We start from the raw sequence: 19,036 nt of genomic DNA on the forward strand, positions 1-19,036 counted from the left end.
TCTTGGACCACTTAAGTTTCGAAGCTCCTGGTATATACCTGGTGATTATAACACAGGTGTGATACTTCAGGTGGACCATTTCACTTACAGCTAACATTGAGAGATCCTAACATCCGGTGCTTTGACATCTTTCTTTCTTGTATCTAATTATTCTTTATATGCTGTCATTGCTACATTTTATTTTCTCTTTTCACTCCTTAAAGACAACCAAAAGAATTCAAACTTTCCAAAGTTGGGAAGTCTCTCAAGGGAAGAATATTTTTTGTATGTCATTTTTTTCTGGAATTTTAATTTCTTTGCAATATGAAATTTCATCTGTAATAACTAATTTTTGTTTTGTTTTGTTTTTGTTTTGTTTTGTTTGTTTGTATCCAGAATGGGAAATTAAACAGGACTCTTACTGCCATATTTTTAAAATATTGACTCTTGTCTGTTTAGTGAGAATATACTTTTTATCTTATCTGTAACCAAACCAACTTGAGGAAGAAAGATTTTGTTTAAGATGACAGCTTATAGTCCATCCTGAAAAGAAGTCAGGGCAGGAACCTGGAGACAGGAAACGAAGCTGAGGCCATGGAGGGATGCTGCTTATTGACTTGCTTTCCATGGCTTGCTCAGTGTGCCTTCCAATACAGCCCTGGACCACCTGCCCACAGTGGGTTGGTCTCTCCCATATCAAACATAAATCAAGGGAATTCCCCACAAGACTGCTTGGTAGAACCAGTTCCCTATTTGAGGTTTACTCTTCCAAGCTTGTGTCAATTTGACCAAACAAAGCAAACCAAAAGATTAACCTATCACAGTTTTAAGATTGTGCTCATGAGGTAAAGAAACATATTTTCATTGCTTTGGTATAGACGCCATTTAAATCAATATAGTTTCTGGACGTCAGTTGTGTCAGCTGTTGGTGAGCATGGCGTTTTCACGGGAAATGACATCTCCCTCCTGTTGTAGCACCTCTTCACTCCCTAAAGCACCACTGCTTTTCGTTCGTTTCACCGTGCTGTTTCATCTTGCTCCGTTTTTCTGTTCTGGATTATTGTATCTATTTTCTAAGCTGGGAGCAGCCTGTTCTTTTGGTGAGCTCTCAAGATCATGTTCCAGGGACAGACGGCGTCAGGCCAGCCTCATGGAATCATCTGGCAAGCTTGCATCTTTTTCTTTGGTGCAGAGCCTGAAGCCAAGAGGCAAGTGTCTAAAACTCTGAGGCACATCCCGCTGCTATATGTCTGAGGAGAGCTTCTCTCTCCTCTACATTCTCTCTCTTCACCCTCCTAGACAGTAGATCCCTCTCTGTGACAGATACTATTTACAGTCAACTTGACTGGACTGAGATTGCCCCTGGAGATTTAGAAAGCACCAGAGTGTTAACTATGGATGTTATACAAAGAGTATTCACACTGGCTAGTCACCAACTAGAGACAAACTAAAACTAACCTCCGAACATGGAAATAAGCCTATGCTGCTATAAAAGATGCGTCTGTTTCCCATCTCCCGTGCAAACTGAAACGTTGAACAGTCAGAGACAAAGAGCAGAAGAAAATCCAACAATGTGTCCCAAGTCGAAGACCCATCTCCTTTCCACCCTTGTCAATGTTCATGCTTTGTTTTGGTTTTTTGTTTTTTTCATGGAAATTTTTAGTAAGATAAATTTGAGGGTGACAGAAAGATTTTATTTTCTTTTACAGTAGTGGATACAGTAATTTGATGGGAATGAAAAAGAACTGACTATCTTTAAAGAGAAAGTCTTTCCATATTACAGGACCATCTTCATTGAGTTATTATAAAAAGAGCTGCTATGTAGGCATTTAAGTAAACATTTAGAAAAAAATCGCATATCTCCCTTGCTTTGTCCAATACACATGATTCCTAAGAACCGTGTAACAATTGAAAGTTTTTGAAAATGAGTTTTATAAAATAAACTGTGTGTACATGTATGTATATGTGTACATATATGTGACTGTGGGGTTTTTTATATTCTTACAAATAGCTATATTTTAGCAGGATTTTTGAAGGGACATGATTTTGGTTTCAAGTCTGTGAGCTTCGGAGTCATTTTATATAATTAACCGGTAAAACGAAATAACTGCATGAAATAAGTATTGGGGTAATTCAGTAGGCAACTTGAAAGAGGACAATATTTATGGCTAAGGGAATATAAAGCAAGATGGAAATGCCTTTCATCTGAGTATGTTTTTTCTATGACACAGAGATAAACAACATTTAGTGTATCTACAGGAGCATGAACCTTCCCGGGACTGTTATAAGGAGGTGTATTGATCTGCTGATTTGCTGGCGCAGTAAATGTTTCATTGAGCACTTGTATGCAAATCAATATCACTCTTGTGCCTTAAACATTACAGAAAAATATAGTATACATATAATATAAACATATATAAATATATATATAAAAAAACCTGTCAGTCATACCTGTTACATGAGGTATTCCCAACTAGCTGGAATTACTTATAATGTAGGGCCACTGAAGCCCAGATACATTCTAAGGCATTTCTGTGTTGAGGTGAAGTCGTGATGTTACTAGATTATCTATGGCTACAGATAGACTATCTCTAGTCAGCACTGTCAGTGGATCAATGATCCACACAAATGTTGTACAGGTATGCACGGTCTCAGTGGAAATTAGGATGTCTATCTGATAGAACTTTCTATTTTACTGACTCTTTAAAAATACTTCTTTTAAAAAGCTTTATTCTAGTGGGTGTGTGGGTGGGTATGTGGGTGAGAGAGAGAGAGAGAGAGAGAGACAGAGACAGAGAGACAGAGAGACAGAGAGACAGAGACAGACAGACAGACAGACAGACAGAGACAGAGAGAGAGCATACACATGCGTGTACATGCTTGTGGGTTTGTGTACATGTGAGTGCAAGTGCACAAGGAGTTCAGAAAAGGGCGTCAGATTCCCCAGAGCTGGAGTTACAGGCAGTGTATGCTGCCCATCACGATGTGGGTTCTGAGACCCAAATTAGGATTCTCTGCAAGAAAACGTGCTCTTAACTACTGAGCCATCTCTACAATCCCCCCAATTCCATTACTATATGTTTTTCTGTAATATGTTTATATGTAATATGTATATATTTACTCAGAGAAATAGTTACTGCAGTCAAGCAAATCAGCAGCTCAAATCTATGTCCTTACAAAAGTCATCACTATCAGAAAGACAGAATGTTTTAGCTTAGTGGTTCTCAACCTTCCTAATGCCGAGGCCCTTTAATACAGTTCCTCATGTTGTGGTCCCCAACCATAAAACATTTGTTGCTACTTCATAAATCTAATTTTGGGGTCGTGACCCACAGGTTGAGAACCACTGCTCTATCCAGAGATAAGAATTCAATTCTGGCTTCTCTAGTTAAGTGAACCAGAGCGATTTAGCAAAAACATCCTTACTGTAAATGTCAGATATAATCACTTGAGTTAAGTCTTGTCAGACCTTGGTCACTGTGGGGCCTGGGTTCCAGAACTCTCTATAGATTACACCTTACTAGGATGCTCAAGCCTCCATATCCAATCTTGTTGTGTTTGCACCTAACCAGTGCATATCTTCCTCTGTACTTTAAATCATCTCTTAGTACAAATGCTGTGGAAATAGCTGTGGCACCATTTTATTTAGGGAATACTGACAGGTTAAAAAAATCTCATACCTGGAGTTGGGGATTTAGCTCAGTGGTAGAGCGCTTGCCTAGCAAGTGCAAGGCCCTGGGTTCGGTCCCCAGCTCCGGGAAAAAAAAAAACTCATACCTGTTCAATGTAGACATACTTTAAAAGTATTTTCAAAGCAAAATTATTCGAATCCATGTAGTCCACAGACAGATGTGCAGGGCCACTGTACTGGTGGACTTGAAACACACTTTGGTAAAAGGTCACAGGAATCTGAAGTTGTCCTTTTAAACATTTAAAACCCAGAGAGCAGGCCAAATGATCCAACTAGAGGGCAGAGGGTTGCTTTTACGTTTAGATCACCAAAAATTCTAAATTGTTGGTCTGAACAAGCTACAAAGAGAGAAAGAAAAACATTCAAACTATGACTAACAAGGCCTGCTGTGCATGAGTCATGTAGAGAATCAAGAGAGGTCTCTGGCAGCAAGAGGAAAAGCGCTTAGAAACCACATCACCCTTGACCAGAGAGCTTCACAATGGCCTGGGCTCTCCGCTGAACTATTCCAGCACTTGGATGGAGAGCCCAGGAGGCTTAAAGAACTCTTCTTCTTTCTGTGATGCAGGTTTCCTGTGACCCTGTGACCTCGGGTGTGTGTGTGGGGGGGTGTTTAGGAATGTCATGCTTAGGTGTGAAATGGTGGGCAGCTGTATCTGAATATTTTAATAAATCCCAGCTCGGGGATCCTTCTTGCTTATCATTTATGTTCTCAGATGAAAGGCACGCACACAGCCTTTATATTTTAATATGCCTTAAGAAGCACAATAGTTGGGAAACTGCGTAACCTCCGTGTTGATAGAATCTACTTTCCATCCACAACCCCATTATTACTTACTAATTTCTACGTTCCGTCTTGGCTGCTCTTGACCCAACTGAGCAGCCCTCTGGGCCATGTTCTCTTGGCCCTTTCACATGGCAGCTAGCTCTGGTTTTCCCTCCTGCAAGCTCTTTTACTTTCATGGCTGCTCTCTCCTCCCCTCCTCCCCTCCCCTCCCCCCTCCCCTCCCCTCCCCTCTCCTTCCCTCCCCTCTCCTCCCCTCCTACACACTCTCCTAAGGCGTGGCGTGGCAGTTCCCTCTCCTCTTCCCTCCTTGTAGTTCCAAGACTGGGGAAACCTAAACCCCACCTATTTCTCTTCTCCCCACCTATTGGCTGCTGGCATCTTTATTTACCAATCAGAATTAACTAGGGCCAGGTTCCCAGAAGCTATTCATAGACTCCAGATCTTGGACCCGAGCACTTAGCATTAGGACATCGCCTGTTTCTGAATTGTTCACGGCACTGCACAGCTCTTCTTCTCCGAGGAGGGAACCAGCCTGGCAAAGGAGGAAAGCAATCGCTCCACAGCTTTGCTTCTGTCAATTGAAAAGAGGTGGTCTTCACAAACAAGATATAAAATGCAAAGCACCTGAGTTTGGTCCCCAGCTCCGAAAAAAAGAACCAAAAAAAAAAAAAAAAATGCAAAGCACACCACGCACACTGACAGCCTACAGACGCTCAAGTATCAGGTTGTCTTATTGCTATTTCTTGGCAAAACCAGAGAACGTTTGTGGTTAAAGATGTCCAGCTCCTTAAGCCTGACACAAAAACTTGGGTCTATTAGATGCTGGGCGTCTGATAAATATGATAACAAAGAATACATATGAGGGAGGTAGTGAGACCCAAAGTATAGCCAGTGCTGTTAAGGCTGTACCTACTTAACCTGGATGATGCATACTCTTAAAGATATTTCTCTATGCTTTGTCAGTTTCCCAGAGATCATATTACTTATGTGGGGGGAATGCCCTAATACTTAATCTGACATGGGAAGTTTTCCCAGTGATTGAGACTAGTAATGAGGGTGGAGGATGGGAAGACAGAAAGTGTCTAGTTCTGGGGACCATTAGACACTAGGAAGAATGCTGGTCATAAACTGGGTGTAGCCGAAGAGGTACAAAAGCATGAGCACATGAGTCTGAATACCCCGAAACCCACATAAAAGCTTGCATTTGTAATCCCAGAGCCACTACAGAGGTGTGGGAGACAGACCGACAGCCTCCAGTAGCTGTTGGATACCGTAGACATGAGATCCTGTCTCAAGCAAACAAGGAAAACAAGGCTAGCCATCCAAAGCTGTCCTCTGACCTGCACACATGCCCTGTGGCACCCCACCTAATCTATGCACACGTACACATCACAACACACATGCCGTACGCATGCGCACGCACATGCACACACACACACACACACACACACACACACACACACACACACACATTTCAAAAATTAAGATGATTAGATCTCAGAGCTTCTCCACCCTCTTTTGCTAGTTTGAGAAAACCTGCACGCAAAATAGTAAGAAAAATCTCTTCAAATTTCCCATTCTTAGCCACATTCACACTGAGGGATTTATTCCGGGGAAGCCAAACTGAACTCACCTTGGTGCCAACATCCAGTCTTCCAAAACATCATTGGCTAATTCTCTAATTTTTCTCAATCACTTGAATTTCCTTTAAACTGGTATCATTTTCCCTTCACCTAAGTAGTGGCAGTTAATGAACAGTTATTGAAAAAGTGCCATGGTGCTTAAGAATACAGAAGGAAGAATTGCCACTTCAAAATAAGCTGCCGTCTTAACAGTGACATTTGTTGATTTGTTGAGGTTGTAGCATTCACTCTCTGTTGCCCTGACAAAATATGTGAGAGAAAAACAACATAACAAGGAAGACAGACTCATTCTGGCTCCTGGTTTCAGAAGTCTGAGTCTAGTCATTCGGCTTCCTCAGGATGTGATTCCACACAGTGCCTCCATGGCTGTGGCAGCGTGGATGAGACGGCTCTCCTCAGGAACTGCTGTGAGGCAGAAAGGGAAAAGGTTAGGGCGTCCAACATCCCCTTCAAAGCTCTGTGCTTGATGATGTAACTTTTCCTTGGTTCTACCTCGCAATGCTTCTGCAGCTTCCCGACATTACCAACGGTAAATGGATTTACTAAATTCTATTAATTCTTAATGTGACCCTGCCAGTCCTCTAATATCTGAGGCAGGGTCCAACAGATTTTTAAAATCAGCTCTAGCATGATTACTGGGTAAATTACCCCTTATCTATTTTTCTATAAGCTAGACTGTTAATTCCTGAGCTGGGATCCCCAAGTATTTGCTGTTTTCTTGCCCAGTCCATTTCCATCCCAACAGCCTGTCCTCAGAGTCCACTTTTCCTGGCCATATGCTCATGATCCATCTGGCCTCATGGAGGTCTCCTTCTCTCTTCTCTCTCCTTCTTCCTCCTCTTCTCTCCACTTGGCCCCTACCTGAGAACTTCAGTCTGGTAACTGAAAATTGTCTACCTCTCTATTCTCCCCAGTTGGCTGTAACCACTTTTATTTAACCAGTAGCTTTAAATTAGGGAGCAAGATTTACATAGCATCACTTGGTATATGTGAAGACCTGCTCATCAAGTGGCAACTAGATCTTGAGGGGTCAGTATTCAGCATTTGAATATATAGCAGCTCCAGACCAAACCCCAACCACTAAGGCTGCCAACCAACTCTTCCACAATGAGGCTTTGAGAATATCTGTGATCCAAGCAACTGGGCTTGCTTTCTAGCAATTCATTTGCCTTCTTTTCAAGGACTAGGGAACATAGCGATAAAGAGCCATTGACTTTGGTGTCAGACCAACAGGGTACAGATCCTAACTCCTGACTGGATAGGAGATGGGAATAGTCTTGGGCGAGTGGTAAAGCTGCCTGCCTGCAAGCCTGATGACCTGAGTTCAGTCCTTGAGAACTACACCATGAAAGGAGAGAACCAACTCACACCCTGCCACCCATGCCATGGCATGAGCGTGCCCACGTACTTATGAAAAACAAGCAAATAAAAATATAATTTGAACAATTTTTAAAATGCAGGCAGTGTTTACTATAGTTGAAATGATGGCTAATGAATAGGCATTTAAAATTAATCGGTCAAATCCACGCTAATGTACCGCTGCTCTGGCTCTTTAAGAACATTTGACTTCTGGTTTGAGGGTCCGACATATTTTGTATGCTGTGCCTCAGAGTGCCTTGGCCTTACAAACCACTTTCCTCACCACACATCTATCAATCTGATGTCCATCTATAGAGAAAGGATCAGACGTTATAGAGTCTGAAACCTCTTACTCTTGTCTGCAGATCAGGACAAATCAGAGAGAGTATCTATCTATGAAGAATGTCATCAGAGGATGTACCAGTTATCCGTCACCATCTCACAATCCAGCCAAGGCTGAGTGGAGCAAAAGAATAACTGTTAGTGCTCACACGTCTGGGGGAGTCAACTGATGGTTTTGCTGATTTGAGCCAGGATTGGCAAACACCGGGGTAGTCTGGCTTTCATGCCTGGCAGTTTGGGTGGGTCTTGGCTAGTCCGGAATATCTTTATGGTTTGGTGGTTTGGTGTTTTTTCTGAGGAACAGCTGAGATGGTTTATTTCATCCTCCAGTGTCTTAGTTAGGGTTTCTATGGCTGTGCAAAGACATCATGGCCAAGACAATGCTTATAAAGGACAGCATTTAATTGTCTTACTGGTTCAGAGGTTTAGTCCATTATCATCATATTGGAAAGCATGCAGGCATGGAGGCAGATATGGTGCTGGAGAAAGAGTCAAGAGTTCTACATCTGGATCAGCAAGCAGCAGAAAGACACTGGTCCTGGCTTGAGCATCTGAAACCTAAAAGCCCACCCTCAGTGATGTCTTTCCTCTAACAAGGCCACACCTCCTAATAGTGCCACTCCCTATGAGCCTATGGGGCCTGGTTTTCATTCAAACCACCATATCCAGCAACCTCTCTCTAGCTTAGTCACAGAGGGATTCAGGCTCCAAAACCAAAAGGAAAGCAATGTTCCAGAGCTTTGAAAGTGATCTCAAGATGCATCACTGGCTAGCCTAGATCAAAGGGCGGAGAATGATGGTCCTTCTTGAGAGAGGGATTGAAGAGTCATAGTACGAGGACATGGACCCAGGGACAGGGAGTGTGTGTCTATATTTTCAGGTCTACCCATGCCTGTTGACCATGATCGAAATGCTGTACCCTTCCAGATGACCGATGTGGTGTATATAGGAGAGGGTGATGTCGTTCTACCTTTTATTTTGCCCACACTCACTAGGTTTCTTCAGGTTCCATTCAAGAGAATGTGAAAGACCGAGTGATTGACTCAAGACTCCAGCTCTTTATCACAAAGCCAGGACTCTACACATGCATAGCTACCAATAAGCATGGAGAGAAATTCAGTACCGCAAAGGCTGCAGCCACTGTCAGTATAGCAGGTAGGTGCTGCGTGTTTACCATGCTCCAGAAGAGGAGCAGCTGCCACTCCATAGCACCTGGAAGAGAGGCAGAGGTAAAACCCCCTCTACCACCCCAGTCCCCTTGAAGCTATTCCCTTGTTCATTTTGACGCCCATGGGTGATCAACACATAGATTTTGACTTTGTTGTGTCAAAAACAAAATCTTCACATTCTTCTTCAAATGATGGACACCAATGTATAGAACCTTATTTTTCTCTTTCTCTCATTTTTAACTTCTCTCTTCTTTCCCTGTCGCCCTTCCCTCCCTGTCACTACCCATAAGTCCTCGCTCCCTTCTTTCCTCCCTCTCTCTCTTCTTTCTTCCATTTCTCCCTCCCTTCCTCCCTCCCTCTGCTTCCCTTTCTTTCTCCCTTCTCCCTCTCTTGGTTTTTGATTTCTTCCTTCTGTTATTCCACCCTTCCTTCCTTCTTTGCTCCACTCTTCCTTTTAGAACCTCTCTTGCCCCTCTTCTCTGGGTTAAGCAAGCTTCCCAAGGCTCTCACAAAGTTGGTAGATATTTACTTAACATGGCTGAACCAGCTTCCACACAGCTGTTTCTTAAGGGCATTTTTACCATGTTTCTGTTCTGTTTTGCTTTGCTCTGCTTTGCTTTTAGTGTTTTATTTCCCTGTGTTATCCAAGTGACAACAGGGTTTGCAGGTATTTTCATGGGAAACAGCTGACACATGTGTTTCTAGGCTATCTGCTCTGTGTTGTGGAGGGTTATTTTTAAAAGTTAAATATCCAAAGGGCTTCTGGGCACATTTGTGGAATTCCTAGAGGTGAAAATAATCCTCGTATCAGGAAATGCCAGGCAAGTTAGACTCATAGCAGGTCTACTGTTCAAGGGTCAGACAAAAGGTGTTTGGCTGGACATGTAAAGCCAGCCATGAGCAGACTCAGGGCCAGCTCCTGGAGCCCGCTGTTTCTTATTACAGCTTATTTCTTTGATCTTCCCCAATGGAGAACTTTTCAATAGTGCCATGGACTTTTAATCTGATAGAAAGCACAGAGTATATAAGTAGACAAGGCTAGACCTCAGGAGCATACCCACAGAGTGAGAAATAGGCTTCCTCTCCTATCTCCTTGTAGGATCTGTCTTTCTACAGGGTCTTTGGTCACTGTACCAGTTAAGATGATATCACTTCATCCAAGCAACGACAAGCCATGAAATCACTCAATATGCTAAAAACAGTAAAAAAAAAAACTTTAAAAAAGATTATAATTTGCACCACACTTTGCTTTGTGTAATGGACTTTGTATGCAATTGTCAAATATGCTGAATGCAGCCCTGGAGCCTAGAAAGGACATGCCATTCAGAACACAGTGGCAATGGCAAGCGCAAAGAGAAAAGGAGGGACTGCCGGGGTAAAACTGAGGTCTATAAGCACCCTAGCATGGCGCCAGAGAGTTAGTTAATACACGCTCAGGATTTCAACATCTTATAACGAAAGGATGAGCCCACTTACCCAGGGATATTTCAGGCACATGCACGGATGTGATTTAGTTTAACTTGATTCGCCCCTAGATGGAAGATAAATATTAGTGTTGCCAGCCCCATTTATTCATGTTCTTGGTTTTTTAGTGATAATCCTTGACTAGAGTTCCTGTTCCTTCCTTCCTCCACCTCTTCCCTAGATGGCAGGAGGAAAGGGATTGACACTTCAATGGTGTCCTCCAATCCCCTAGTTCTGGAGAAGTCTGAAGCTGGAGAGCTTAGGATTTCATCCCTTAGCTGGGTTTGAAGCCAGAGGTCCTCCCTGGATGACTTGCTGCCTTTGCACACCTTCTAGTGAGGCATAGTTCTTAGCAGATCAGCTAAACCATCATCAAATCCCCACATAGTCTGTTCTGGAGCCTGAACAGTGAGGTCACCCTGTACATCCTCATTGTGACCTGAAGCCAGGCCTGCTGTGGACTCAGCTGCCTGTGCCCGCCATAGACCTGAAACCACTTCTGTGTCTCTTGCAAGGCAGGAGAAACCAAAGCACATAGATTTCTTCCCCCAGTCTGCTGCACCCATGCTGGGCATGCTACTCCTCTGGCACACGCACCCATGGCAGAGTAGGAGGCTTTTTTTGTTAGAATTTCAAATGAGAAGGGTTTTTAAAAACCCTCGTTTTTTGGCTTTTATCTTAATCAATAACTATTTGTAATAAGAGATTTGGGTCCACAACTTACAAAAATGTGTATCCAAATTCTTCACCCTTCTACCTTCCCCTTCTCCACAGCAGAGTACCTGGGAGGAACCCATCCTTGGTCTGGTAACCTTAGAGCCTTTCATCATAGATATCAAGATGGTTTTAGAGGTATCACTGTGAACAACATGAAAAGAATAAAACAGCTACTTCTACCCAACAAAGCTAGGATGTTCATGATCTTTCAGAAACTATAAAAGCCATTGAGCACAACTGACATGAGTAATAGCCGCTCCATCCTTGTCCCCACCAGTGAGAACCAGATCCAATTCCATTAACAATGGAATATATCAACAGAGAGATATGTAATCCTAACATGTAGTGACGTGCAGTGATATCTTCTTTTAAAATTTAAATAATTATGATGTATGTGTGTTCATGTGTGTTCACGTGTGTGTGTGTGTGTGTGTGTGTGTGTGTGAGAGAGAGAGAGAGAGAGAGAGAGAGAGAGAGAAGGAAGGAGAGAGAGAGAGAATGGTGTGCCTATACCATGGCATGTGTAGAGGTCAGAACAAAACCCCAAAGTGCTGTAGACTCAGTCTATATTCCCAACTCCATTCTGGAGATTGAACTCAGGTTGCCAGGCTGTGCAGCAAGCCCCTTTACCCACTGAACCATCTTGCCTTCCCAGTGGAATCTTTTTATGGTACAGATCTCCATAAGTTGTGAGACAGTCCATGTAGAAGGCATTGTCCAGGGGTAAGGGGTAACCAGCAATGAAAGCCCAGAGGAAACCAAGGTGGCACAGGGGCTGGAGTAGCAGGAGTGAAGCCTGGCTTGCAAGCAGCAGCAGAAAAGGGCTTTCCAACTGCTGTAGCCGCAGAGTTGAATGTAGAAGGACACCAGCCACCTCAGTAGGATCAAGGACCATCAAGATTGGTACCAGGGATGACTGAACCAGTCAGTCAGTCTGACAGTAAGATTGTGTGGAAATCATTTTAGAGGTGGGAGGAACTGGAGTTCCTAGGAAGAATTTTAAAGCTGTCCTGGAAACTGAGGGGACAAGAGCTAGAAGGGGGGCATCAAGCAGGATACATAGCCTCAGGAAGGGTTTCACAAGTCAGCCCCTTCCTGGCCCCACAGCTTATTCTGAACCTCATGAGAAATATCTGAATCTGTCCCTCTGCACTGTCAAATGCTACACAATATTGGGGATCAGGTAAGAACATGTAAGCGTAGAGAAAAAACAGGTAAGGAAAAAGACTTAAAGGGGCTTCGGAAGCCATGGTAACTCAAAACCATGCCCATCTGCTGGGGAAATCACCACATGTCTTGTGGTTTCCAGCTCATCTCTGTCCTCAGGTTAGGTGTCAACTGATGGAGACCTGACCCTCCTCCACTGTCCCCCTAGTGTGGTTGGCTTAGACCTCTCATTTACCAGAGCCATATGCCATTTTCTCAATTCTTCTTGTCAATCAGACCTGATGGATGCCTCACAAAGACTTCTCTGGAATCCCAGAGGGACTACCTTCAATCTGTGGAGTGCTCCATTGGTCAGTCTTTCAGAGAGGCTAAGGCACTATCCAAATGAGATCTTTAGCACCGCACTCACCCAGGGGCTAGAGATGGGGTGAATGTCTAGCCAGGACGTCCATGATTCTCTTGAGACTTCACAGAGCTTGGGAATGACACTTGCATGAAACTTGCTCTCCAGGCAGCCCTGTCTGATGGCCTCTGGTGGCATTGCTTCAATCATACAGGATGTCTCCTCTTGCCCCTCTGTCAATGTCCCCAATCTCTTCTACTATTGCCTCCAATTGCAGACTTTCCTCCCCTCAGAGCTCCAGAGTTCACTGTTCTCTGTCACAGCCACTGCCTCACTTGCTCTGTTTCTTTACTCAGACCAGCAGGAAATTGGATGTGCAAAGAGCTGGTATAGTCTGTGTTGAGGATTTTGTCTCATGATATGTCTAGGGGTTGAAGGACAATGGAAAATAAAAAGACCAGCTTTTGCTTTCCTAGCCACCATCCACATATTGCTCAGACCCTTGCCAGGTGTTTGAGAAATAAAACACATTTCTTTCTGGGACATTTACATCTGATAGTAGTCATTGAAAGGAGTCATAAAATGTCCCCGAGCCTCTCCCCATGAACCAGGAAGCTTACTCCTCCATCATCACAACTCAAAAAGGCCGAGCTATGATTTAATCTCATGGGATAAACGAGTGTTGGGCAACATGACTTCTCTTTGTCAGGAGAACCCTCAGCCCTGCGGTAGAGGGCACAACAACCATGATCCCTGGGTAACCATTGTCCTGAATCAGGATACTCACAGGGATTCACAACTGCATTCCCCACTTTCAGTGTCATTAGTAAGTCCCTGTTCTAGCTTCATTTCAGTTCATGTGCCAAATACCCTAGGCAAGACAATTTAGGAAAGGAAAGGATTTACTTCAATTTACAGCTCCAAGTCGCAGTCTGTCACTGAGGGAAGTCAAGGCAGGATCTAAGGCAGGCCCGCTTGAACTCACTTCACAGCCAGGAAGTATATGCAGGAACCATGAAGGGTGATGCCTGCCAGCTGGGTCTCCAGCTAGCTTATACTCTGTTGATTTTCTTATAGAGCTCAGCAGCATCAGCCTAGGGATGGAACTGCCCACAGTAGGCAGGTTGGTCCCTCCTACATAAGTTAACAAAGACAACCCCCCGCAGGTCAATCTGCTCAAGGACTTCCTCCATTAAAGTTCTCTTCTCTAGGCATGTCAAGTTGACAGTTAAAGTCCTTCATTTCACACAGTGAGTTCCAAAGTTCAAAGAACACATACATATCTGGTCTTAGAACACCGGGATGAACTTGGGGTCACATCTCCCCGCTTTCACCATTCCATGCCTCCTACAAAACGAGAGTATCCATTTCTGCAAAGTGATCTGACATTTTCTTGAAACATTATCTGGATTTTAGAGTGACTGAACGTATTTTGGGTTTGTTCTTAGCAAAAGGGGAAAAGAATAAACAAGCATTGGTCAGCAGTTACACTCAATTGCTACCTGATATTTTGCAGTGAGGTATACAAAGCACACCCGGGAAACTTCCTGCCACTACAAATGAGGTCTATCAGAAGAGAACCATCTTTCTCTCAGCTAAGCAACTCATGCTGAGAGGGTCTTCGTTTGCTAATACCATGATCATGCATATACATATACATATATATATGATATACATGTATATCAAAACAATGTCAAATGGCTTATAAATTCAAGAGGAAACAGAGAGGTGACAAGTTTCAAGATGGCATATGCAAACAGTGTATTGAAATCCAGACTTGTCATGCACACAGAGAAAACTGTTATTTTTCTCCAGTCGCTGGGTGCTGAGAAATTATGCATTCTAGAATCTTCTTTTCCCTTAGGGAATCAAATTCATTACAGCTTTTAAGCAGATTCCACAATTCTCTGGTGGTGTTTAAGGATTAATTACAGCAGCCTAATCTAGTTTAAACCTCCAGTCTTATTATCCCCTTATAAATCCCTCTGCTTCCTTCTGCTCACTGATAGGCAGCCATTCCTTGAGGAACCTGGGAGGACAGATGAAGTATCGCCTGCTGCTGTCGTATTGCTGGCTCCCCTTCTTCCTCTGTTCTAGCTCCTTTATATCAAAGGAGAAGGGGATTTATAGAGAAAAGAGCAAGTGGATTTGCTGAATAGACATTCAGCTCTCTCCCTCCCTCTCTCTCTCTCTCTCTCTCTCTCTCTCTCTCTCTCTCTCTCTCTGATGCAGTTTCTCTGACAAATAATAATGCAGCTAGCAATCAGAAACCATATTTCCAGTGCCAGTAATGCATGTTAATATCTATCATATATCTATTCAGATATATATTATCTATCCACTATCTGTCTATCTACCATCTGTCTATCATCTATCTATCATCTATCTATCTATCTATCTATCTATCTATCTATCTATCTATCTATCTATCAATCTATCTATCTATCTATCTATCTATCTATCTATCTATCTATCTATCTATCTATCTGTCATCTAGCTCTTTTGTTTTCCTGTCTACCTTTTCAAGTTAATTGAAAAATTTGGTTAAATGGGTATTTTCTTTCATGTGTGACCAGTGATGCTCATGGCTGCTCCTGCCTGAAAATGTTACAGCTCCCAGGACAGCACTAGCTTAATCTCCCCCAATTCCACCTGTTAATGGAGTTTCCAGCCTCCTCGTAAAAGCAGAGAACCTCATAGAATCTTAAAGTGGTTAAGATGAGTGTGTGCTGACTTTCTCGTTCTCTCTCTTTCTTCCTCCTCCCCGCCTCCCCCGTGCTCTCCTATGGACTCTTCTTTCTGATTACCAGAATGGAGGTAAGCATCCATCATTATTCCAGTGTTTCATGTCACCTGTGGTTTTAATTCAACACGTCCATGATTTGCCTGCTAAACGCTATAAACTTTTTAGACATTTCTAATGTCCAAATCCATTTAGTATTTTTATGAAATGAATATAAAGGTAACTAGTGTCAATGACTATTTCCCATGTCTTGGAAGCTGTTCAGGAGATCGCTGTGAAGTAGGAACTATGGCCTTCCTCATTTTCAGGAAAGGAACTGAGAAACTGCACTGGAGACCCACTCAGCTAGAAATGAGGCATCTCGAAATACAACTCCAGACTGACTCCAAAACTCCTTTATATATGCTTTTCCAAGAGAAATCAACTTATAGAAGTTTTGTTTACAATGGATTTTTTTTTAGATACAGAATGGCTAAATTGACTTTCATAAAAACACTATGTGACACAGAAGTTCATACCTTTAATCCCATCACTGAGTGAAGACGGTCAGACGTTTAAGACTCGAGTGGGCTACATAGTGTGTTTGAGGATAGGCTACATAGTGAAATTAAGGCTGGTCTATACGACATGACACCTTCTCTCAAAACAGACACATGAAAGAAAAATGACAGTGGAACAATTAGTTATATTAGGTGGTGTTTAGCTGTCATGGAAGGATAAAGGAGAAGGATCAGGAGTTCAAAACCAGCCTTAGCTAAATGAAACCCCGTCTCAGGAAACTACCACCAACACCAAAAAATCAAACCAAAACAGACAGGTAAATAAAACAAAAAAGCTTTAAAAGTCCCATGTAGTGTCCTAAGTAAAGATGATTGATCCACAGCGATAACGACCGCGGCAGTTAGCATCATGATGCCTGTTGTCATTCTGACATTACAGGGACTTCAGGGAGAAGTGTTACTCTTTGTACTTTTTGTACAAGGATCCAGGTACAGACAGTGTTGCCAGACCACACAGGTCACAAAGTGCTAGGCCTCCAAGTTTGGACAGACAGACTCCAGAGTACTGATTCACAACTGCTGCACAGAAACTGAGAAGAACATCAAACTCTAGACACTGATTCCAATGCCATAAAGAAAATAACTCAATACACAATGTGGTTCCTTCTAGATCTCATCTTTGGGTGTACAGCTGCAATGTCCTCTTTGGGGATCAGTTGTTAGCTTTTGAGGAGATCCACAGCTCTCAGGGACAACACACCCACCCTTAAGAACTTCACAGTGAAGCCCAGTGTCTACTGATGGGCCACATGGTGCACGCAGGGAAGAGTCACGCCATTGGACAACAAAGACACAGCACCATCAGGTTAACACAACGGCTCTCCCTGCTTTTTAAAAAAAAAAAAGTACTGTAAACTTATTAGAAATGGAGACACAAAACCAATTTATATACTCCCAAGCCTATAGAAGCTTTATTTTATTTTGCACATAAAGATTAATTACAATATTGGAATCATAAATAAAATAAAATCCAGGGCTAGAAGAGTGACATAGATCATCTCCATGGAAATAAATTCAAATGAAGCAGTTTAGACATGTAGGAAGTTAAATAAATGCCCCAGCACTTAGCAGGCTAGGACAGAAGGTCATGAAGTTTTCAGGCTGGCATGGGCAACAAAGTGAAACGATGCCTCAAGAAATAAAAGGAGCTGTCCCAGCCACTTTCCTCTTGTGATAATGTAAACACACTCAAACTCTGCTGAAAGTGGCGAAAATGCCTGTTTTATAATTTCCAACTTAGAAATTTTTATTGTTAGCCTTAAAGTGATTGTATCTATAGACAAAAAGCCACCCACTTTTAGAAACCTACTCAAAGGAAATAAGAATTGTGAATACTATTTCCAACTGCTTGCACTCGTGGATATAGTGTACAAACAGCATACCTATCCACTGGTGAAGGAAATCGAGTCGCAGCTTTGTTTTAAAAACAAATGTTTACATTGGCACAGGTAAATGTTTACAATATCTATGATGCAAAAATGCAGGACACAAAAAATGTATTTACAGATCAGTTATGAAGTTTCTGCGTATAAATAATATAATCTATTATACACAAATATGCAATACATAAAATATCTGTCTAGGAGACATTTTTATTTTCGAACTATATTCATTCTATTGTATTTGTTCTTTGAGAAGTCCATATGGTATATTATTATCATAGTCTCTCCCTGTCCTCCGGCTCCTCTGAGCCCCTCCGCACCCACCTACCCAACCTTGAATCTTTCTCTTAGCTTCTGGGAGAGACAAAATCAACTTTCTCTATTTTTTTATTTTTTAATTAAAAAAAAAGCCATTGCTTCCGTATACTGCAGCACATTTTGTACAGTAAATGGTTCTTAACTTCCACTCGCAGGAAGCACGGCGGTTTTCAGGAAGGTCATGTTCTCCTCGCTGAGGACAGCGTGCTTGGCAGTCCAGCAAAGTGACATTTGATCAGTACGCAACAGCGGAGGCTGGCAAACATTTTCTATAAAGGGTCAGATATTAATATATTCCCTCAGTGAGCCGCGCAGACCTTATTAAAACTGCTTAGCCTGTTACTTTAGCAGAAACCCAGGCACGAAATGTGTCTAAAACGGTACAACTGCTTCCTTTTCTGTGGAGATGCAGTTTAAGCCGCATGTAGTTTCCCCATGCCATTCAATATCCTTCTTTTAAGTTTCTGCAACCACTTTAAAATGTAGACATTACCTTTAGCTCTCGAGAAAAGGGAGAAATCTGTAAAAAGCATAAACTTTAAAATATGAAGGGCATTAAGTTTCAGTGAGACATAGGAACAGGTCGAAGAGAGTCATCATAGGATAAGGTGACCAGTGTCAGCAATATGTATAGTATTCCTTTCAAATAATCACTAAATAGATTTAACTGTTTTCACCACAAATTGTAACATGCATCTGAAATGATACAAATGTCAATTAGCTCAATTCAAAGTATCACGTCATGCATGCTATACAAAGATTCTGTCAATTAAATGTTATTTAAAAAGACAAAAAATTTGCTTAAGCACAAGACTGAAGAAACGTCATGTATATGTTACTTTGAAAAAGGAGTGCCCGTCATGGTACACATGCGTGAACATTTAACTTAGTGCATGTGACTATGGGCATCTGGTATTGACCACATTCCAAAGTTTTAAATTATCATCAAAAAATCATTAGGACCTTTTTGTGAGTCTATGTACTTCTTTAAGAATCGAGACCGAAAAGTCTTGAGTTGTATTTGCTGGCCTCTGCCTAGCAAGTGAGTCGCATACAGACAACAGGAAGGGATGGAACCCCTGCCAGCTGCTTTGAAGCTGAGGAATGGCTGGGAAACTCGGCCATCACCTTTGCAGGGGAAAGGCAACAGTCGCCATGTAAGGGAAGATCCAAGGAGAGGGAGAGCTATCAAGTGTACCTACACTACAGTACGGGGTGTCATAAACCAAACAGGACATAGCTGGTTCTCTGGACATGCCTCTGAACAAAGTTCAAAGGGAATAGATGGTGCCTTCTTCATAGAAACCGGAAGGAAATATTTGAAAATGTGATTCAGACATGTATTAGTGGAGAGAGAATTAATATTAATGCT

General features: G+C 42.4%; 1 protein-coding gene across 4 annotated transcripts in view; it reads left to right on the forward strand.

Annotated features, from left to right (window-relative positions):
* Positions 1 to 19,036, forward strand: part of Musk (muscle associated receptor tyrosine kinase) — a 106,012-nt gene that overhangs the window by 58,911 nt on the left and 28,065 nt on the right. For 3 of the 4 annotated variants that reach the window (XM_087551325.1, XM_087551327.1, XM_087551328.1), the window contains one exon: positions 8,797 to 8,960. In XM_087551325.1, coding sequence (XP_087407451.1) covers positions 8,797 to 8,960 — 164 coding nt within the window. 4 annotated transcript variants of the gene reach the window in all.

The sequence above is a fragment of the Rattus norvegicus genome, chromosome 5 (genome assembly GCF_021556685.1).
Source record: "Rattus norvegicus strain SHRSP/BbbUtx chromosome 5, alternate assembly SHRSP_T2T, whole genome shotgun sequence".
NCBI lineage: Eukaryota > Metazoa > Chordata > Mammalia > Rodentia > Muridae > Rattus > Rattus norvegicus.